At 48.6% G+C, this 22,899-nt stretch overlaps 1 protein-coding gene across 1 annotated transcript in view; it reads right to left on the reverse strand.

The window, feature by feature from the left end:
• Positions 1-22,899, reverse strand: part of CUL3 (cullin 3) — a 230,913-nt gene that overhangs the window by 91,391 nt on the left and 116,623 nt on the right. The window contains exon 4 of the mRNA XM_030215800.1: positions 15,217-15,377. Within this exon, the coding sequence (XP_030071660.1) occupies positions 15,217-15,377 (161 nt within the window). The remainder of the gene's footprint in view (positions 1-15,216; positions 15,378-22,899) is intronic.

Below are 22,899 nucleotides of genomic sequence, written 5' to 3' on the forward strand. Positions count from 1 at the left end.
GCAGGTGGAGAGAGAGAGCAATCTTTTGCCTCCCTATATGTGGTCATGTGCTGCCGGAAATTCCCCAGTATGTCGATATCAAAGCTCCTTCCTCAGGACTCAGCACTTAGAGAATTACACCCACAAAGGGACACTCTGCCCAGCTCACCACCGCCGAAGTGGGGGACGGGAAATATTTCAGCGCACCACCGCCGGGGCGGTGGGCGGGAAACTACACCCGCCGACGCGGGGGGAACTGGCTTATCCTGCTACCGCAACCGCGGTAGGAGCTGGCTTACCCTAACACCGCCAAAGCGGGAGGGATACAAAGCTATCCTACAGCCACACGAAGCGGGAGGGATACAAAGCTACCCTACAGCCACACGAAGCGGGAGGGGGCATAGTTTAGTTATCAATCCACCCACCGCCGAAACGGGGGGAGAGGGAGCAGCAGCTCACTGTAACACAAAATCGTCTCAACTCGAAGAGACTTCAATTGGAAGAACTTGAACACGAAGTCCTCGTGAACAGGAAATGAAGACTGAACTTGAACCTGAAATATAACCAGAACACAAACAATACAGATATCTGGGAGGGGCTATGGATTGATCGGCTATGATTAAGGGAAAGAAAATGATCAGGTATCTATATATATATAAAACTCACCCTCAACGTTCTATCACTGAAGCCAAGGTTTGTAAGTTCGAAGCTCTGAAGCCACGAAAAACAGTCTTGAGGCCCCGCCCTCGCGTCAAACGTTATGACATTGAGGGCGGAGCAATTCACTCACATTGACGGCGGCCAGGGTGGCGCAATTGCGTCACTGATGACGAAGGTGCGTTACGTGGGGGGGGGGGGGGCAGAGTCACACATCGACGGCGACCACGCTGCCAATGCCGTCACTAACAACGAAGGTGCGTTGGGGGGGGGGGGGCAGAGGAAAGCCTTGCTAGGGCCCGTTTCATTGGCTCCAGAAACGGGCCTTTTTTTTATTTTTTACTAGTGATACATAATTTTACCTTCCCTATCATCAAGCCGATCAATCCATAGACTGGTGGGATGTACCGAAGTAGTACTCACCCAGGGCGGGACATGGAAATCTCTGAACGCAACACTGAAGCCCCAAACTGGGCCTCGGCCCGAGCAGCCACATCCAAGCGGTAATGTCGTGAGAAGGTATGAGCCGACGACCAAGTAGCCGCTCTGCAAATCTCTTCCAAGGAGACAGATCTGGACTCCGCCATCGAGGCTGCTTGTGCTCTAGTAGTGTGCCTTCAGCTGAATAGGCGGAATCTTCCCTGCCGCCACATAAGCTGCCGCGATCGTCTCCTTGACCCAACGTGCCACTGTAGGCTTAGATGCCTGCAGACCCTTACGAGGTCCTGCGAACAGCACGAACAGGTGATGCGACTTCCGGAAATCATTGGTCACTTCCAAGAATCTGATGATGACACGTCTAACATCCAGGTATTTGAGCGCAGGGTACTCCTCTGGGTAATCCTCCCTACGAAAGGAGGATAGGTAAAGCTGCTGATTCACATGGGAATCGAGAAACAATCTTGGGCAGGAAGGAAGGCACTGGGCGAATCGATACTCCTGCCTCAGTGAATCACAGGAACGGCTCTCTACACGAGAGAGCCTGGCGCTCAGAAACTCTTCTGGCTGATGTGATAGCCACCAGGAAGACCGCTTTCAGCGTCAGGTCCTTCAGCAATGCCCTTGGCAAGGGCTCGAAGGGTGGCTTCTGCAAGGCCCGTAGTACCAGATTGAGATTCCACGTAGGCACTATCGAGTGCAGAGGGGGGCGCAGGTGATTAACTCCTTTGAGAAAGCGTACCACATCTGGCTGTGAAGCCAGGGAAGCCCCCTTCAAGCGACTCCTGAAGCAAGCTAGAGCCGCCACCTGGACTTTCAGTGAACTGAGCGACAGGCCTTTCTCCAGCCCTTCTTGCAGGAACGCCAACAGTGAAGAAATTGGAGCAGTGAAGGGCGATACCGAGCCTGCCTCGCACCACGACGCAAAGGTACGCCAAACCCTGGCGTAAGTGGTAGAACTAGAGCGCTTCCTCGCTCTCAGCATAGTGGCAATGACCTTGTCTGAGAAGCCCTTCTTCCTCAGCCGCTTCCACTCAAGAGCCAGGCCGTAAGACCAAAGGGGGAGGGATCCTCCATCACCACGGGACCCTGATGTAGTAGGTCCCGCTCCGCTGGCAGCCGCAGAGGGCTGCCCACCGAGAGTCTAAGTCCGCATACCAGGGACGACTGGGCCAATCCAGACCCACCAGGATCACCCGGCCCGGATGCTTTGCCACCCATCATAGGCCAGGGCGGGAACACGTAGAGAAGCTCCTGTGCCGGCTACTGCTGGAGAAGAGCATCCACTCCCAGAGATCGAGGGTCCCGTCCTCTGCTGAAAAAACGCGGCACTTGGCCGAGGATGCCATCAGATCCAGGATCGGCCGGCCCCAGCATTTCGTGATGTCCAAGAATGCCCGAGCAGACAGTTGCCACTCTCCGGGATCCAAGGTATGGCGACTGAGAAAGTCCACCTTGATATTCATGACTCCCGCAATGTGGGCCGCCGACAGCTGTTCCAGATTCGCTTCCGCCCACAGACATAGCTTCATGGCCTACTTGGCTAGAGGGGCGCTCCTGGTACCTCCCTGGCGATTGACATAGGCCACAGCCGTGGAATTGTCCGACAGGACCTGTACCGGCCTCAGCACCAGTGCCGGGAGAAACTCTAGAAGCGCCAACCGAATGGCTCGGAGTTCCAGGAGGTTGATGGACCATTTCGTCTCTGCAGGAGACCAGAGCCCCTGCGCTGTCCGGCCCAGGCAGTGGGCTCCCCAGCCCGTCAAGCAGGCGTCCGTCATAATGACAACCCACTCCGGGGTCGTAAGAGGCATTCCTGCGGACAGCTTGCCTGGCCTCAGCCACCAGCTCAGCGCCTTTCGCACCGCTAGATCCAAAGGAAGGCTTACGGCGTAGTCCTCCGAGACTGGAGTCCACCACCGCAGAAGAGAGTGCTGTAGTGGTCTCATATGAGCCCTGGCCCAGGGCACTACCTCCATCGTGGCCGTCATGGAGCCCAATAGCTGCACATAGTCCCAAGCCCGAAGAGTAGAGGAGGCTAGGAACTGGTCCACCTGGGTCCGAAGCTTGACGCTCCGGTTGTCCGGAAGGAACACTCTGCCCACTTGGGTGTCGAATCGAACTCCCAGATACTCCAGGGACTGAGTCGGGCGCAGCTGGCTTTTCTCCCAGTTGATGACCCATCCCAGGGAGCTCAGAAGAGCAATGACCCTGTCTGTAGCTCTCCTGCACTCCTGGACGGCAGTCCCTACGAAAGGAATGCTGCTTGGGGGAGAAGTTCCGTTTGAAGGAAGCGGAGGCAGAGGAGGCCAACTTGCCCGAGCGATACCGACGGGCTTCCTGGAATCGGCCCTTAGAAGAACCAGGACGGGCACTGCCGCCCTCCGGCAACCTCTTGCCCTTGGACGTGCCCAGCTCCGTCACGATCTTGTCCAGCTCGTCCCCAAAGAGCAGCTGCCATTAAAAGGCAGCTTGGCTAGGCGAGATTTAGAGCCATGGTCAGCAGACCAGTGCTTAAGCCAGAGCCACCGCCGCGCAGAGACTGTCTGAGCAATACCCTTGGCCGAGGCTCTCAAAACATCATACAGCAAGTCTGCCAAGTAGGCCAAACCTGACTCCAGGGTCGGCCATTCCGCCCTCCAGGAAAGATCCGAGGGGGAAGCCCGCTGCAAAACAGTCAGACACGCCCTAGCCAAGTAGGAGCCGCAAACCAAGGCTTGCAAACTCAGAGCGGCCGCCTCAAAGGACGACGTTAAGGCCGCCTCCGTTCTCCTGTCTTGGGCGTCCTTCAGGGCAGTGCCACCTTCCACCGGCAGCGCAGTTTTCTTAGTCACGGCAGTGATTAAGGAATCTACCGTGGGCCAGACAAAGGCTTCCCGTTCCCCCTCAGGTAAGGGGTACAGACGGGACATAGCCCTGGTTACTTTCAGGCTCGCCTCAGGGGCATAACATTGCGCTGAAATTAAGGTCTGCATGGCTTCATGAACGTGGAAGGTTCTAGGCGGGCGCTTCGTTCCCAGCATAGTGGCGGAGCCAGTAGAGGCTGACAGAGAGCTTTCCTCCGGAGAGGCAATCTTCAAAATGCTCACGGCCTGCACAAGCAGGTTGGGCAAATCCTGTAAGCGAAAAAGCCCGCTGCAGAGGGGTCGTCCGCTCCATCCGAACGAGGATCAGTCTCTTCCATAGATTTCGCTAAGGATCTCTGGGAGAACTCAGACACGCTGCCGTCATCCACATCAGAGGAGACCGAGTCCCCCGAGGGTGGAAGATCCACCCGAGGGCGCTTAAGCATAGAGGCCTCATTACCCCGATCAGAGAGGTGGGCAGGGGCAGTGTTCTGCATAAGAAAGGCCTGATGCAGCAGCAAAATGAACTTAGGGGAGAAACCCCCCAGTCTGTGCATTTCTGCAGCCTGTGTCGCGGCCCTGGAGGCGACCTCCATCTGCGCTCCCAGTAGCGGGGGAGAGGCATGTTGCGCGTCCAAAATGGCGTCCGGCGTAAAACTCCGAGAAGGAGCCGCGCGGGAAGAAGGGCATTTTAATTTTGCCGACTTCTTACTGTCGCCCGATTCAAGGGCGACCAAGCTGTTAACGTCTCCCATCTCGAGGGCGGCCCAAGGAGAAGCCGACCGAGCCGCGTGGCCGGTCACGACCGGGAGAGCGGCCAGCAGGGGATGGGCGCCTAAGGCGGGAAAGGCCGCCGCGCCGGAGGAAAAACCGGTGAACTCTCCCGGCTTCGAAAGGACGCCCAAAAAGGGCGACTCTACCTTCAAGCCCCCCGCTTCCCCGCTAGGCGCGCGAACGCGTTCCGGGGAGCGCCTTTTCGCGCCCTTGCCATCCGAGGCCATAGCCACGTGGAGACCGTTCGGGGGAACCCCCTGCCCGCTAGTAAAAGGTAAAAATTACCTGCTTCTTGCTCCGAGCAGCGACGACTTGTTCCAGTGAGCAGCTGCAAATGGAAGTCCTTTTTGAACGTTAAATTTTTTTTTTTTTTTTTTTTTTACGGAGCCAGCGGGAGGGGGGAGAAAAGGAGGGACCTGGCACCACCAGGTTTGCACTTGCTCACGAAGAGCCCTCAACCCCAGGTACTCAACAAAACCTAAACAATTAGGCTTGGAGACCTAGCCAGAGCTGCTGCTGTGTGACCACACACCTGCTGAGATAGAGAACATACTGGGGAATTTCCGGCAGCACATGACCACATATAGGGAGGCAAAAGATTGCCCTCTATCTCCACTTGCTGGTAGATGGACACAACCCACCAGTCTATGGATTGAACGGCTTGATGATAGGGAAATTATATTCAAAATGGATGGAAAAATTATGTCTTACCTGATCATTTTCTATCCTTTAGTCACAGCAGAAGAATCCAAAGACTTGTGGGTTATGACCACCTACCAGTAGGTGGAAATAGAGAACACTGAACTGAACTCTTGTCATAGAATAGTATGCTCCCTGGGCAATCAGTATTTCTCATAACAAAGCAGAAGAAACAATCAAATATTCCCCTTCCACGACCCACACAGAAATGAAGCCCAGTAAATGAACCAAGCAACCCCAAACTAGTAAGAACAGCAACAACCTAAACAGAAAAACAGACTGGATGAGAGATACAACTGCATGACTAGGAGGGACTCTGAATTTGTCTGCTGTGAATAAAGGCAAGAAAATTAATGGGTAAACAATGTTTCCTTTCTTGTCATTAACAGCAGACAAATCCAGAGACTTGTGGGATATAGGAAAGCAGTCCTTAAGTAGGGTGGGATGCCAACACCACTACTGCCACAGAAAGAACCAAAGCCCTGAAAAACACCTCAGCCCATGCTGCAACATCCACATGTGCAAAGATGTCCAAAAAGCCAATCGGCATATCTCTAGAGAAAATGGCATGAAATGCCACTCAAAATGTCAACTGAGCCCGGGTGGAGTGAGGTAGACTTTCCCACAAGTACATATGCTGGCACAATAGTCTCCTTGATCCAGCAAGCTGTGGTTGCCTTAGAAGCCACCATGCCACAATTAGGATCTCCCAAGAACACAAAAAGTGATCCTAGTACTAAAACTCATATGTGGTCTGGAGGTACTGCAGAAGCACTTGGAATTCCCTGGGATAATCCTCCTCCTGAAATGATGGGAGAAACAAGAGCCAATTTAAATGAAAGGAAGATGAAGGCACCGTGCGGATTGACATCTGCGTCCGAAAAACAGAGAAAAGGCTCTCTGCAGGATAAGGCCTGGAGCTTGAAAATGTGACGCACTGAAGAAATAGCTACCAGAAACACCAACTTTAGCGTAAGATCCTTCAAGATAGCCTTATGAAGAGGCTCAAAGGGGGCCTTTTGTAAGGCCTGGAGAACCATAATGAGATTCCATTCCATACAGGGACTGTGGAGAGTAAGGCTTCAAATGGCTGACACCCTCCCACTAGCAAAAAATGAACCACATTAGGATGCATGGCCAACGAAGAACTCTGCAGTTGGCATCGAAAACAGGCCACGGCTGTCACTTGCACCAGGAGAGAGAGCTGTAAGCTAGACCCTTTGAGAGATCCTCCTGCAAGAAGGCCAAAGAAGTCTGAAAAGGGGAAACAGCCCATTGCAAACACCACACTTCTAAAACTCGCCAAACACTGGCATAGGCGGATGAAATAGAGCACTTCCAAGCTAGCAATAAGGTAGTAGTAACCACATCCAAATATCCTCTCTTTCCCAACCTTAACCTCTGAAGATCTAGTTCGTATGACTGAAGTGGGACGAGTTGTCCATATGAACTGTACCCTGACAAAGTCATCCTGGATTGGAAGGCAGATGCAGCGGTATGTCCACCAACAGATCAATGAGACCTACAGTGGGGGAAATAAGTATTTGATCCCTTGCTGATTTTGTAAGTTTGCCCACTGACAAAGACATGAGCAGCCCATAATTGAAGGGTAGGTTATTGGTAACAGTGAGAGATAGCACATCACAAATTAAATCCGGAAAATCACATTGTGGAAAGTATATGAATTTATTTGCATTCTGCAGAGGGAAATAAGTATTTGATCCCTCTGGCAAACAAGACCTAATACTTGGTGGCAAAACCCTTGTTGGCAAGCACAGCGGTCAGACGTCTTCTGTAGTTGATGATGAGGTTTGCACACATGTCAGGAGGAATTTTGGTCCACTCCTCTTTGCAGATCATCTCTAAATCATTAAGAGTTCTGGGCTGTCGCTTGGCAACTCGCAGCTTCAGCTCCCTCCATAAGTTTTCAATGGGATTAAGGTCTGGTGACTGGCTAGGCCACTCCATGACCCTAATGTGCTTCTTCCTGAGCCACTCCTTTGTTGCCTTGGCTGTATGTTTTGGGTCATTGTCGTGCTGGAAGACCCAGCCACGACCCATTTTTAAGGCCCTGGCGGAGGGAAGGAGGTTGTCACTCAGAATTGTACGGTACATGGCCCCATCCATTCTCCCATTGATGCGGTGAAGTAGTCCTGTGCCCTTAGCAGAGAAACACCCCCAAAACATAACATTTCCACCTCCATGCTTGACAGTGGGGACGGTGTTCTTTGGGTCATAGGCAGCATTTCTCTTCCTCCAAACACGGCGAGTTGAGTTCATGCCAAAGAGCTCAATTTTTGTCCCATCTGACCACAGCACCTTCTCCCAATCACTCTCGGCATCATCCAGGTGTTCACTGGCAAACTTCAGACGGGCCGTCACATGTGCCTTCCGGAGCAGGGGGACCTTGCGGGCACTGCAGGATTGCAATCCGTTATGTCGTAATGTGTTACCAATGGTTTTCGTGGTGACAGTGGTCCCAGCTGCCTTGAGATCATTGACAAGTTCCCCCCTTGTAGTTGTAGGCTGATTTCTAACCTTCCTCATGATCAAGGATACCCCACGAGGTGAGATTTTGCGTGGAGCCTCAGATCTTTGTCGATTGACAGTCATTTTGTACTTCTTCCATTTTCTTACTATGGCACCAACAGTTGTCTCCTTCTCGCCCAGCGTCTTACTGATGGTTTTGTAGCCCATTCCAGCCTTGTGCAGGTGTATGATCTTGTCCCTGACATCCTTAGACAGCTCCTTGCTCTTGGCCATTTTGTAGAGGTTAGAGTCTGACTGATTCACTGAGTCTGTGGACAGGTGTCTTTCATACAGGTGACCATTGCCGACAGCTGTCTGTCATGCAGGTAACGAGTTGATTTGGAGCATCTACCTGGTCTGTAGGGGCCAGATCTCTTACTGGTTGGTGGGGGATCAAATACTTATTTCCCTCTGCAGAATGCAAATAAATTCATATACTTTCCACAATGTGATTTTCCGGATTTAATTTGTGATGTGCTATCTCTCACTGTTACCAATAACCTACCCTTCAATTATGGGCTGCTCATGTCTTTGTCAGTGGGCAAACTTACAAAATCAGCAAGGGATCAAATACTTATTTCCCCCACTGTACATACCACGGTCTCCTAGGCTAAATTTAAAGTGATTATGATTGCAGGCCTGGATGCCACATGACCCTGTGCAGAATCTTGCCTATCAGCAGCCAAGGAGGAAAGACATAAGAGAGCCGTCTGCAGTCAAGAATGGAGAAGAGCATCTAGACCTTCCACCCTGGAATTTTTCTTCTGCTGAAAAATCTGGGAACTATGGTGTTGTGACTTGACACCATGAGATCCAGAATTGGACTGCTCCAAGTCTGAGTGTCATCTGGAAGGCTGCTGGAGACCTTTCCCACTCTGCTGGGTCTAGAGAGTTCCAGCTGAGGAAGTCCATTCATTGTCCCAGCAATGTACGCCACTAAAATGAGTAGCAGATTCTGTTCCATCGACCCAAGCAGCAGAAGAGCCTCCTCCACCAGTTGAATGCTGTGATTGACGCCTTGCCTGTTTACACAGGCCACTGTAGTGACATTGTCAGACAATATGTGGACCGGCTTACCTATGAGATGGACATTAAAGGCCATCAGAGCCATGCAAACAGCCCAAAGCTCGAGACGGCTGATCGAACACAACATCTCCATCCTATCCCAGAGACCCTGGGAATTGTGAAGACAATGAGTTCCCAAGCCCGTTAGGCTGGCATCTGTGACAACCACTATCCATGGTAGCGAAGCCAGAGGCTGTTGAAGGTTGGCAGGCTGAAACCACCAGGACATGCTGACCCTGGCAGTCGGTCCAGAAAAGACGCAGGTCGTAATCCTGGGACAACGGACTGTTGAAGGGGCCATATATGTGTCCTGGCCCATGGCACAACCTCGAGCATCGCTGCCATGGATCCGAGAACCTGTGTATAACCCCACATATTCAACTCTGGATCCATGAAGAGGCGAATCTGACATTGAAGCTGGTCCAGGGGGGAAAAAAAAACCCCTTTCCCTTGGGCAATATCAAAAATATCAAAGCAAACGCCCAAATATTCTATAACTTGAGTGGGAACCAGGTGACTCTTGGGAATGTTGACCACTCATCCCAAGGACTGAGACAGACAAATCACCATGGAAGTATCGCAATGACTTTCCTGCACAGAGGATGCTCTGATCAACCAGTTGTCCAGATAAGGGTGCATTCCGATCCCCAGAATTCAAACATGCGTGGGATAAACATAAAGGAATCCTGTTCAGAAGGAATGGATCCTCAGGAGCTTAACCGAGATTGGATAGCAGAGCCGGTAGTGGGAGGCGGGGCTGGAGGTTGGGAGGCGGGGATAGTGCTGGGCAGACTTATACGGTCTGTGCCAGAGCCGGTGGTGGGAGGTGGGACTGGAGGTTGGGAGGCAGGGATAGTGCTGGGCAGACTTATACGGTCTGTGCCAGAGCCGGTGGTTGGGAGGCGGGGCTGGTGGTTGGGAGGCAGGGATAGTGCTGGGCAGACTTATACGGTCTGTGCCAAAGCCGGTGGTTGGGAGGCGGGGATAGTGCTGGGCAGACTTATACGGTCTGTGCCCTGAAGAGCACAGGTACAAATCAAAGTAGGGTATACACAAAAAGTAGCACACATGAGTTGTCTTCTTGGTCAGACTGGATGGACCGTGCAGGTCTTTTTTCTGCCGTCATCTACTATGTTACTATGTTCTTCTGCAGGAAAGCTGCCACCACCATGACCTTGGAGAAGGTTCTAGAGGCTTTTGCAAACCTGAAGGGTATTGACCTGAACTGAAAATGCTGACCAAGGACCACAAGGCGTAAAAAACGCTGATGAGGTAGCCAATGGGAACATGCGAGTATGCCTCCATCAGATCCAGAGGTGAGAAATTCCCACGATTGCACCACTGCAATCAAGGAGCGCAAGGTTTCAATCCAAAAATGCCTGAATTTCAAAAGCTTGTTTACCTGTTTGAGGTCGAGGAATGGGCAGAAAGGGCCTCTCTTTATTCAAAACCACAAAGAGAATGAGTATCGGCCCTTGCCTCACTCGAGTGGGAGCACTGGAACAATCACTCCTAGGTCCTGCAAGGAGCACAGTACGGACAGAATAGCTTCCTTTTTGTTTAAGACTCTACATGGGGACTCCAAAAAATAATTGAAGACTGGACAGGCAGACTGTAATCGTCTTGAATAATGTCCAAGACCCATTGGTCTTTAGTGATTTTGGCCCACTCCCTGAAAAAGTGGGACAGCTGCCCCCTATCAGTCCTGGTGGACAGTAGGCTGCAGCCCATAATTGGGGAGGCCGGGAAAGATCGCAAAGCTTGCCCCAAGGATTTTTCATCAGAATGAAAGGACCATTTTTGCCGATACTGGGTCACTGGAATGAAGAAAATCGACCAGACTGGTATCTCTTCGAGTCCATCAGACAACAGCAAGCCTGAGGAGCCCTTAAGCTTGTCCTCTGGCAAGCACAGCATCTTGGAGCCCCCCAGCACAATCTACCCTCACAACTGGAAGGATGGTCTTCTTAGTCACTACAGCCACCAGTGAGTCCACCTTGGGCAACTTTAATTTCTATAGCTCATCAGGAGAAATAGGTTAAAGGTGGGACATAATCTGCACCACCTTCAAACTGGTATCAAAAGTGGACCACTGTGGTGTAATTAATTCCTGCATGGCCTCAGGAACAGGAAAGGACCTAGACGGATGCTTAGTGCTAGCCACCTTAGGATTAGCCGCTGTCATGGCTGAGGCATCAGGAAAATCAATATTAAGGACCTCCAGAGCCTTGGTGATAAAAGAAGGCAATTCCTCCTTGTGAAAAACTTGGATGGCTGTAGGATCATCTGCCTCATCATTTAAAATCTCCCCTTCCTCCACAGAAAAGGCACAGAGAGACAATGCCCACCTCAGAAACAGACAACTCTCCTCCCCTTGGAGGTAGAATCCTCCTGACCCAACAAAGGAGTGGTCTGGGAAGCAGAAGGCTGATAAGTCCTATTAAGAAGGTATGTCAACTACTAGTGCTGCTTATTTCTGTAGCACTACTAGAAGTATGCATCACTGTACAATGAACATGTAAAAGATTGTAAGCTCTTTCGAGCAGGGACTATCTAATCAAGACAGACAAACAGGTCAAATAAGGGATAAGGGAAATCCTTAAGGTGGGAATAATAAAACAGACATGGGTACAGAACAAGTGAATAGGAGTTAGTAGTTAAAAGCAGCCTCAAAAAGGTGGGCTTTTAGTCTAGATTTGAGGACAGCCAGAGCTGGGGTTTGATGTACTGATTCACGAAGTCTATTCCAGGCATATGGTGCAGCAAGATAAAAGGAACAGAGTCTGGAGTTGGCAGTGGAGAAGGGTACAGATGAGAGAGAGATATACCCGATGAATGGAGTTCCAGGGGAGGAGCATAGGGAGAGATAAGAGTGGAACCACCAGGTACTGCGGAACTGCAGAGTGAATGCACTTGTAAGTCAATAAGAGGAGTTTGAATTGTATGCGGAAATGGATAAGGAGCCAATGAAGTGATTTGAGGACCAATATGAGTACACAGCAATGATGGCAGGAATATTAGTCGTGCAGCAGAGTTTTGAACAGATTGAAGGAGAGAGATGGCTTAGTGGGAGACCTGTGAGAAGCAAGTTGCAGTAGTCTAAGTGAGAGGTAATAAGAGTGTGGATAAGGGTTTTGGTAGTACGCTCAGAAGATGAAATAGCAATGAAAATTCAGCAGAAAGGCACCTGCACCAAAGAATCTCTATGTAAGTCAGCCAAACCTGACAGACCCAGCTCCGAATGAGAAATGGGTAAATTACCTGCAGGCTGAGTTGGTTCCTGGCTTCCATGATCGACGGGAGAAAAATCATGGCTCTACAAGGTGGCTGCGGGCAGCGCAGCGTCTGCAAGGGAGATGAGCAGAATAAAGCACCACTTCCCCTGCATGGGAAACTACTGTACCTCCGACTCAGAAACCATGAATTCTGAGCACAAAATGCAGGATGTGCACTGCACTAACGCTGTTCTGCGTTTCCCATAGCACGAGCAATCTTTCGCCACGTCTGCAGTCATTGGGAGCAAGTAAAAGTGAAACTGCGAGTTCACCTGATAGCAAAAAATTTAAAGCTGTATTCATCCCACATGGTGCACACCAAAATCTGCCTGCCCCAATACTGACCTTTCTTTTCCCTGTGAGGAAGATGATGGGGATGCGGAAGAAGGGGGACAGGGGGAGGGTATGGACCTGGCACCGCCAGGTGTATCCCAAAAATAGGCACCAACTCAGCCTATACCCCCCCAGGCTCAACTGAACTGGGAAACTAAGAAAAGGAGCCAAGCAGCAGACAAACCCAAGAGCCAGTGAGAGACCATCTGCCTGCTGGAGATAGAAGAGAATACTGATTGCCCAGGGAGTATACCATCCTATAAGACAGAGTTCAGTTTGCTCTCTCTCTCTAACTGCTGGTAGATGGTCATAACCCACAAATCTCTGGCTTCATCTGTCATTGAAAACGAGGAAAGGTATGCTACACTAATGACATGAAAGCAGTGAATTTATTTTTCTAATGGTTATATAGCTTGAACTATACCATCTGTAAACATACATTAAATAAAGCAAGCATCCTATATTTGGAAGGCTAGTGCAGCCAACCTTTCAACTTTAGGGTTTACATTGAAAATGGGTTTAGTGCTTGATGTAATAAGCTGAGATGAACATCACAGACAAGCTGAAATGGCAGCGTTAAACCAATCAAAACCAGTTTAAATTGGCTAAGTACTGCAACACCCCTCTAGATCTGTGTCGGTCAGCATAAGGCAAATCTCCTCTATGGAGGCTGACCTCAAGTGGGCTACTGACGAAGCCATGGCTGACATTATGAGCCTTGACACGATCATCTAGAGTCAGCCCAGCCTGGGAGTAAGTAAAGGAGATGCAATCTGCTAGACAACTGGAAATTGTGCATTTTCGATGGCAACCCCCAACCAGTTTGGGTCAAAAGAAACAAAAACCTGGGTGGACTATCTATGGGCAGATGAACCCTTACAGAGTTGGTTTTCAAACCAGACTCAGAGAGGTGCAGAAGGTATTCAAACAGTTTTAGGATAGGGCAGCGTGAGGGGATACAAGGCCTTGCCCTCACACCAGACAGAAAACCACCTCCACTTAAATGAGTAACACCTCCATTCTTAGTGAAGTCTTTCCCAAAAGTCAAGATGCGGGAGACTCCCCCCGACAAATCTAAGGATTCAAATTCTACACTCTCAGTATCCAAGCTGTGAGGGCCAGTGATTAGACGATGGGATGCAGAAGAGATCCCTTATTCTGCGTGATGAGGGTCAGAAAATACTCCAATCACCACGGGTCTTCAGAGGACAACTCCAGAAAAGGAGGAAACCAGATCTGCCTCAGCCAGTAACAGGAAATTAGGATCCCAGTTCCCTGGTATTGTTTGAGTTTCAGCAAAGTTTTATCCATGAGAGTTATTGGAGGATATACATACAAAGTCCCTCTCCCCTACGTAGGAGAAAAGCATCCGATGTAAGTCTGCCATATGATCTGAGCCTGCAACAGAACTGAGGGATTTTGTTGTTGAGATGAGTGGCAAAATGATCCACAGAGGAAGTGTCCCACTCTCAGATGATCTTACAGGCTCCGCCCATGTTGACACAGCACTTCTGCAGTTGTAAAACCCTGCTCAGTCCGTCCACCAGGCAGCTGTCCTTTCCTGGTAGGACCATTCCATGAAGGAGGACACATTGCCACATCCTACTGCTGCATGACACAAATAAATCAGGCAATTTCCACTGTGGCAATCTAGGTGAAAGCCAAGCTTCTGGCGAATGAAAGAGGCATCCACAATGTTAAAGCTGTTTTAAATGGATTGGAAAATTTACAAAAATAAATTCTGTAGTGAGAATATGAACTACAGGTGAACAGGATGTTATTTATGCCTTTGAGGTCATTCTCTGATAAATAAACTTACTGGTAATTCTAGTTAGCTATAAAGTAGGCTAAAGGTTTGTTAATATTAATGTTTCTCAATAAAATTGTATCATTGTTATTAACACAAGTGCTTCCATTGTTATTTTGAGTGATGAATGCTAGTAAAAACCCAGATATAATGCACCCATGTATATGACACATGGGGGTCAAAATTTGTGCAAAAAAAAACAAAAAAGTATAACACACATGTTTTCTGCATAATAATATGGTAATTTTACATTTACTAATCCATAAAACACATACTGAGTAATTACTGCTGGTTGCTAAGTCCTATTTACATAACCTAACCTAACTTATAGAACTAAACAGACAAAAATCCTAGAAATGGAGAGAAATTTAAAGTATTTCATGTATGTTCTTTCAGAACTTTTTAGACTGGAAAAATAAATTACTCACAGCCACCAGATGCATGAAGGCAGACAGAAATGGACATTCTTAAGGCTGTTCTGCATCTTCCATAGAACAGGCCAGCCTAGGATATACTGGACAACTGGAATCTTCCATGGTATTATGGGAGCACCCCAAAACAGATATTAACCCCTGAGCTTCCTCCTACAGGAAGCTAGAAAGAGAACCCCTAGAGGGCTCTGACCACCATGTTAGGTGTTTCTCACAAGATTATTTTTTTTAAGGTCCTTAAAGGTACACAGATCTTTTGCAAGACAGGATTTTAGATTTTTTAGAACATCTGGTGGTAACCGCATTAATGACACATATATCAATACTAACATTAAACATGTTAATTCAAAGTAAGTTTTCAAGCAGAAAGGCAGCCATCATACCTGTCTACCACTTCACCTTTCCTCTCCCTTGCGATCATGTCCAGCAAAGTCTGCCGCAGGTGATCCCGAATACAGCCATAGCGTACAACCTGATCTCGGAAAATTATTAATCCCAAGTTGTAGACATTCTCCACATTATTTTGCTGCACATATACACGGTCCTGGAGAAATAAAATCTTGCAGTAAATTTAACAGCAATTCATTAAACCTATATTGTGTATTCTAAAAATACATTTGTTTACATAACAAAGTGACTATCCAAGATTATAAATAACTACGGAGAAATTAGGTCTTAGCTGATAATTTTCTTTCCATTAGTCATTCCCACTATTCCAGAATCTGTGGGATAGTTGTGTCCATCAACCAACAGGTAGATATAGAAAACTGAGCTGAGACACCTCTTGGCATCAAGTCCAGCGCTTCAGTATCTCCCATTAGTCATTCTCACTATTCCAGAATCTGTGGGATAGTTGTGTCCATTAACCAGCAGGTAGACATAGAGGACTGAAAACTGAGCTTGAGACATCTCTTGGCATCCAGTTCAGCGCTTCAGTATTTATGTAGACAAGCAGCAAGGATAAATCACAACAAACAACCACATTAAGCAACTTGCTACACTAATTAGACAAGCAAACAAGTGGGGACCCCTCTCATCTCTGGATAACTTGTAGAGAACAAAAGATATGAAGGAAGCACCATGAAGGTGATGGTCGTTATTTGACCCATTACGTCACACCGCCTCAGAAACCTCGAGTGGACCTCTGGACTAGTGGGAAAGACTAATGGAAAAAATTTATCAGGTAAGACCTAATTTCTCCTTCCATTATGTAGCTTCCCACTATTCCAGAACCTGTGGAACATTTAAAAGCAATCCTTAGAGTGGTTAGGATCCTGGCACCGGCACTCTGAGGATCACAGATTGGTTGAAATGAAATGCTGATACCACTTTCGGAAGAAAAGAAGGAACCGTGTGCAAAGAGACCCCGCCTCCAAAAAGTGGAGAAAGGGATCCGGACAAGAAAAAACCTGACGTTTCGAAACCACGTCCTGATGTAACAGCCACCAAGAATGCTGTCTTTAGCATAAATCTTTCAAAGGAGGCCTTCTGGAATGGTTCAAAAGGAGGCTTCTGAGAAGCCCAAAGGACTAAATTAAGGTTCTATTCTGGACACAGTGTATAAAAGGGAGACAGAAAGCCCGCTCCATCCAAGAATCGAATGATATCCGATTCTTCTGTAGATGCCTTCTGTAGTTGGCCCCTGAAACAGGCCAAACCTGCAACCTGAACTTCTAGAGAACCCAACACCAATCTTTCTGAAGGCCTGCCTACAGAAACGTTAGGATGTGCACAATCTGAGCTGAGGAGGAAGAAAGTCTGCGATCAGAATACCAGCCCTCGAATGCCCTCCATACCCTTGCTTACACCATGGATCTACAGTGTTTCCGAGCCTGAAGCAAGGTAGCAATGACCGAATCAGAATAACCTTTTCGTCTCAACTGAGCCCTTTCAATGGCCAAGCCACAAGACCAAAAGGGCACAGATCCTCTATGAGCACTGGACTTTGATTCAGTAGGTCGTGTACTTGTGAAGACAGGGAGGATCCCTGTAGAGAAGTTGAATCTGGTACTAGTGCCAGGCCTCTGCAGCCAATCCGGCGCTACAAGAATTATTCGACCCAGGTACAATGCAATCCTTTTCAACATGTGGCCTACCAAGGCCAAAGAGGGAAGACACACAGTAGATGTCTCCGGCCAGGGTTGCAGTAGACAATCTATCCTCATCAAGCTAGGTTCTTTCCAACAGCTAAAGAAGACGGGCACATTGGAATTCCTTTTCTTAGCCATCAAGTCCACAAGCGGAGAACTGCATCAGTCCACTATCAACTGAACACCCTGGCTACATAGTTCCCATTCTTCATTTTCCCATCTCCAAGGAATGCCTGCTGACAAAGTCCGCCTCCACGTTCCACTCTGATTGTGTTATCAGAAAGGGAGCTCAGATGGTCAAATTCCTGGGCAACAACCACTACTGCATACTCCATCTGGCCACCACCGTCCAAGGAAGATGAAGGTCGTACTTCTGTGGCACCAGAGACAGTGGACAAGAAGAGACTCCTGTAATGGCTGCACATGAACCCTTGCCCATGGTACTACTTCCATCACTACCGCCACTGATCCCAGAACTTGAACGTAGTCCCAGACCCTGGGCCTATCTCGACTGAGAAGATGAATCTGTTGAATCTGTTTTGACCTCCTGTGATAAGTGAGGAAGATCCTCTCCCTTGCTGTGTCAAACAGAACGCCTAGATACTCTAGCGACTGCGATAGTTAGTCTGCTCTTCTCAAAACTGATCACCTGACCCAATTGTCCATAGCCGCCATGCTGTCTGAATAGGAAGGTGTACAAATGAGTTAGTTGTCAAAATATGGGTGAACTCTGATTCCTTGGAACCAAAGATAAGGCAGTCACCACAATCATAACCTTGGTAAACGTTCTTGGTGCCATGGCATGACCGAAGGGCAAATCCCTGAACTAGAAGTGACCATCCATCACCATAAAATGTAGAAACCTCCAATACAGCAGCCATATGGGTAGTTCTCCCGCTTGAACTGAGGCTATGACTGCTCTTAGTGTTTCCATGTGAAAGCGGGATACTCGGAGGCAGCAGGTTAGACTTTTGAGATCCATTCTAAGACTGCACTAAAGGTGCCTTCCTTCTTTAGGACAATGAAGTAGAAGAAGTATCTGCATTGTCCCAGTTCAGCCTGGGGAACTGGAACAATAGCCTGGAGTGCCAGCATGGAATCTACAGTGGCCTGAACCTCAACCGCCTTGTTTCCATTTCGAAAAAGAGCCTGCAAGAAAAGAGGTGTGATTGAAAGAGAGATCTTCAATTTGTAACCTTCTATAAGAATATCCCGAACTCACTGGTCTGATGTGATTTTGGCCCACTCCTCCCGAAACTCCTGAATACATCCTCCTACCGAAGGAAGAGAAGAGTAGACCAGTCTCACATCACAGCGCAGCTCGGGAGGCATAGCTTGATCTGACTGAGAGGAGACCTTCCTGTCTGCACAAAAGAAAGACTGGCGTGCCTGAAAGCAGGACTTCTGACCATATAGATAGCCCCCTGAAGACAAATGACCAGAGGCTTTTGGTTTATCCTCCGGCAAATGCTGTGACTTAGTTTCCCTCCAGTTCTTTCACTAAGTTACCGAGGCTTCTACAAATAGTCACTTGTCACAAAAGGCAGTTTAACTAGACATGACTGGTTTCTGCATTGGGCAATGGATGCCGTATTAGTTGCCGACATGCTGTGACAGCCAAAGACATGCTGTGGGCACTAAGTCGTAACAAGACACATAGTATCAGCCAAGTAGACCAACCCCACTTATAGTTGGACATTATGGTGCCCGTCTCGTGTTGCAGACTGCTGATGCCACTTCAGGCACGCTCTTGCCACAAACGAGCTGCATGCTGCTGCTTTAAGGCCAAAGAGGCCACTTCAAAGGTTTGTTTCAGTGCGCCTTCTAGATTCCTATTCTGTAGGTCTTTTAAAGCAATTCCCCCTTCCAATGGCAAGGTGGTAGTCTTAGTCACCACCATAACAATGGAGTCCACCCTGGGAAGCTGCAATTTATCTTTCTCATCTGGAACCAACAGATAAAGGTGAGTCACGGCTCCCATTCTGCTGTAATCAGGTCCTGAATGTCTGGATGCATCGGGAAGGCCTTAGAAGGACCTCTATGCCCCCTCATGATCGACAAAGATGGAACTCCTGATGCCGAAGGAGAAGGCTCCTCAACAGCAGTGTCTTAGAAATAAGAGTACTGAGCTCATCTTTATAAAACAACCTCAGTACTTTTGGGTCATCCCCCGCTTCAAGAGGGAGCTCTCCTCCTCTAATGGCGCCTTGAACAATGGCTTTGATGAATAGACCAAGGCCACATCAAGTAAGGAGGGAGAAGCAGAGATAGCCTCATCTGCCCACTCCTGGAGGTCTAAATGAGACCTCTTAAGAGTCAGAGGGGCAATGAAGCAAGAACTGAAGTACCCTGCATCTACTCTGTCCCTGGTTCAGAAAACAGGCCAGGCATAAGAGCAACTCTAGAGAAAACACAGATCCCAATGCAGCTGAATGATGTAGGGCCCTGGGGCTGTAAAATGGCTGCTGTGCTCTGCATGTGTTCAAACAGTTGGCCCTAACAAAATGGCGCCCATTCCTGCTTTCTCCTGCATTAAACTACTACTATTTAGCATTTCTATAGCGCTACAAGGCATACGCAGCGCTGCACAAACTTAGAAGAAAGACAGTCCCTGCTCAAAGAGCTTACAATCTAATAGACAAAAAATAAATAAAGTAAGCAAATCAAATCAATTAATGTGAACGGGAAGGAAGAGAGGAGGGTAGGTGGAAGCGAGTGGTTACGAGTCAAAAGCAATGTTAAAGAGGTGGGCTTTCAGTCTAGATTTAAAGGTGGCCAAGGATGGGGCAAGACGTAGGGGCTCAGGAAGTTTACTCCAGGCGTAGGGTGCAGCGAGACAGAAGGCGCGAAGTCTGGTGTTGGCAGTAGTGGAGAAGGGAACAGATAAGAAGGATTTATCCATGGAGCGGAGTGCACGGGAAGGGGTGTAGGGAAGGACGAGTGTGGAGAGATACTGGGGAGCAGCAGAGTGAGTACATTTATAGGTTAGTAGAAGAAGTTTGAACAGGATGCGAAAACGGATAGGGAGCCAGTGAAGGGTCTTGAGGAGAGGGGTAGTATGAGTAAAGCGACCCTGGCGGAAGATGAGACGGGCAGCAGAGTTTTGAACCGACTGGAGAGGGGAGAGGTGACTAAGTGGGAGGCCAGCAAGAAGCAGATTGCAGTAGTCTAAACGAGAGGTGACAAGGGTGTGGATGAGGGTTTTGGTAGAGTGCTCGGAAAGAAAGGGGCGGATTTTACGGATGTTGTAAAGAAAGAAACGACAGGTCTTGGCGGTCTGCTGGATGTGAGCAGAGGAGGAGAGAGAAGAGTCAAAGATGACCCCAAGGTTTCACGCTGAGGAGACAGGGAGAATGAGGGAGCCATCAACAGAAATAGAAAACGGGGGGAGCGGGGAGCTGGGTTTGGGGGGGGGGGGGGGGGTGGAAATGAGATGCTCGGTTTTGGTCATATTTAATTTCAGGTGGCGTTGAGACATCCAGACAGCATTGTCAGACAAGCACGCTAAAACTTTGGTTTGGATGCAAGGTGAGATATCAGGGGTAGAAAGGTAGATTTGGGAGTCATCAGCATAGAGATGGTAGGAAAAGCCATGGGATGAGATTAATGAACCAAGGGAAGAAGTGTAGATAGAAAAGAGGAGGGGACCAAGAACAGAACCCTGAGGTACACCGAAAGGCAGAGGGATAAGTAGAAGAGGATCCACCAGAGTGAACACTAAAGGTGCGGAGGGAGAGATAGGAAGAGAACCAGGAAAGGACAGAGCCTTGGAATCCAAGTGAGGACAGGGTATCGAGAAGTATGCTGTGATCGACAGTGTCAAAAGCAGCGGAAAGATCAAGAAGAATGAGGATGGAATATTGACCTCTGGATTTAGCCAGTAATAGGTCATTGGAGACTTTAGTAAGCGCAGTTTCGGTTGAGTGGAGAGGGCGAAAACCAGATTGTAGTGGGTCAAGAATAGCATGTGAGGAGAGAAAATCAAGGCAGCGGCGGTGAACAGCACGCTCAAGTAATTTGGAGAGAAAAGGAAGGAGGGAGATGGGTCGGTAATTAGAGGGACAAGTAGGGTCGAGTGAAGGCTTCTTAAGGAGAGGTGTGACCACAGCATGTTTAAAGGCAGCAGGGACAGTCGCAGTGGAAAGTGACAGGTTGAGAATGTGACAGATAAAAGGAATAAGAGCAGGAGAGATGGCATTAAGAAGGTGGGTGGGAATGGGATCAGAGGAACAGGTGGTACATGTTGAGGAAGAAAGGAGAAGTGTAGTTTCCTCAATAGTAACTTCAAGAAAGGAGGAAAGGGAATGAGGGGAAGGAGAGAGAGGGGAACGGACTAGTGGAGGGAGAGGTGGTGAGGTAGAGAATGCAAGGTTTATCTTTTGAACCTTGTTGTGAAAGAATTCAGCAAGGGTCTGAGGAGATAATGAAGGGGGAATTGGGGGAGGGGGCACCTTGAGGAGAGAGTTCAATGTGGTGAAGAGAAGTCGAGGATTAGAGCCAAGAGAGTTGGTCAGTTGGATATAATAATTCTGTTTGGCACGTAAAAGAGCAGATTGGAAGGAGGTCAGCATGAACTTAAAGTGTAAGAAATCAGCAAGGGCCCGAGATTTCCGCCAGAGGCGTTCGGCGGAGCAGGTACAGGAACTTAGGTAGCGGATATTAGAAGTCAGCCAAGGTTGGGGTTTTGTACGCCTTACAGGGCGGGTCATCAAAGGTGCAAGAGTGTCTAAGGCAGAGGATAGAGTATTGTTGTAAGAAGAAACAGCCTCGTTGACAGACGTGGATGGTGCCACAGTAGAGAGGAGGTTTGAAACATGGGAGGATAGAGATGAAGGGTCAATATCGTGAAGATTCCTAGATAAATTAGATAAGATAGGACGGGACTGGGAGGGAGGAGATTTAAGTGTGAAAGTTATAAGATGGTGATCAGAGGAGGGAAGATCAGAGGCAAGGAAACTAGAGGGTGAACAGCTGGAGGAGAAGATGAGATCAAGACAGTGACCATTTTGATGAGTGGGGGAGGTGGAGCATAGTTGGAGATTAAAGGAGGACGTTAAAGCGAGTAACTTGGAAATATAAGAGTTGGAAGGATCATTAGCATCAGCCCTCCTGGAGAGCTCAAAGTCCCAGGCATATTTGGATGGAGTGCCAAATCCGAAGATGTGCTGCCACCAACCATTTCCTCTGCGTCCCACGATATTCCTGGCTTGCATACACTGCAATGCCCCAACGCCTACAGTTGGACACTGCTTAACTGCCTCCGCGGGAGTCACCATTCACCCCGACTGTTAGACACACACACAACGTGGTCCCAAGTGGTGAGTCAGGATTTCTCCCCTGCACTAAGTAGAACTTGCAGCCTTCCAAGTGGTTCTGAGTGAGACTTACCAATATTGGCTGCTCCCCACCCCCAAGCTCACAGCCTCCACAATCTTACCCCAGATGAGAAAGGGTCAGGACAGATACTCTGTCCTACGCTCTCCAGTAAACCTCTTTCCTTCTCCTTTCTTCTCTCTTTTTTTTTTTTTTAATGCTGTTGTGCTGGAATAGGAGATCGCCAAAGGAAACAGAGGCATGGTAATGGGAGGGAAGAAGTAAATTTATGGGGCACCAGACAGATCTAAAGACCTCCAGATATGACTCTCTAGACTCAAGCCACTTGCAAAGCTCAACAGGGGACCAGTTGGCAAACTGGACCAGGAGCAAATCACTCAGAACCAGAGTCTGAGACAGAAGCTACTGAGGAGCTGGACTGGATGCCAAAAGAAAGATGTCTCAGCTCAGTTTTCAGGTCTTCATCTCCACACAACTATCCCACAGGTTCTGGAATTAGTGGGAAGCTATGTAATGGAAAGGTAGTTCTGTCAACGTGAATATATTTACGTTGTTACCTTATGCAGTAAAATTCACAAAGAAAGAAACTCTAAGGCTCCCTTAGTCAGTATATGCACTCATTTCTAATACTGAAGCAATAAA

This window comes from Microcaecilia unicolor, chromosome 10, assembly GCF_901765095.1.
Source record: "Microcaecilia unicolor chromosome 10, aMicUni1.1, whole genome shotgun sequence".
Classification (NCBI taxonomy): domain Eukaryota; kingdom Metazoa; phylum Chordata; class Amphibia; order Gymnophiona; family Siphonopidae; genus Microcaecilia; species Microcaecilia unicolor.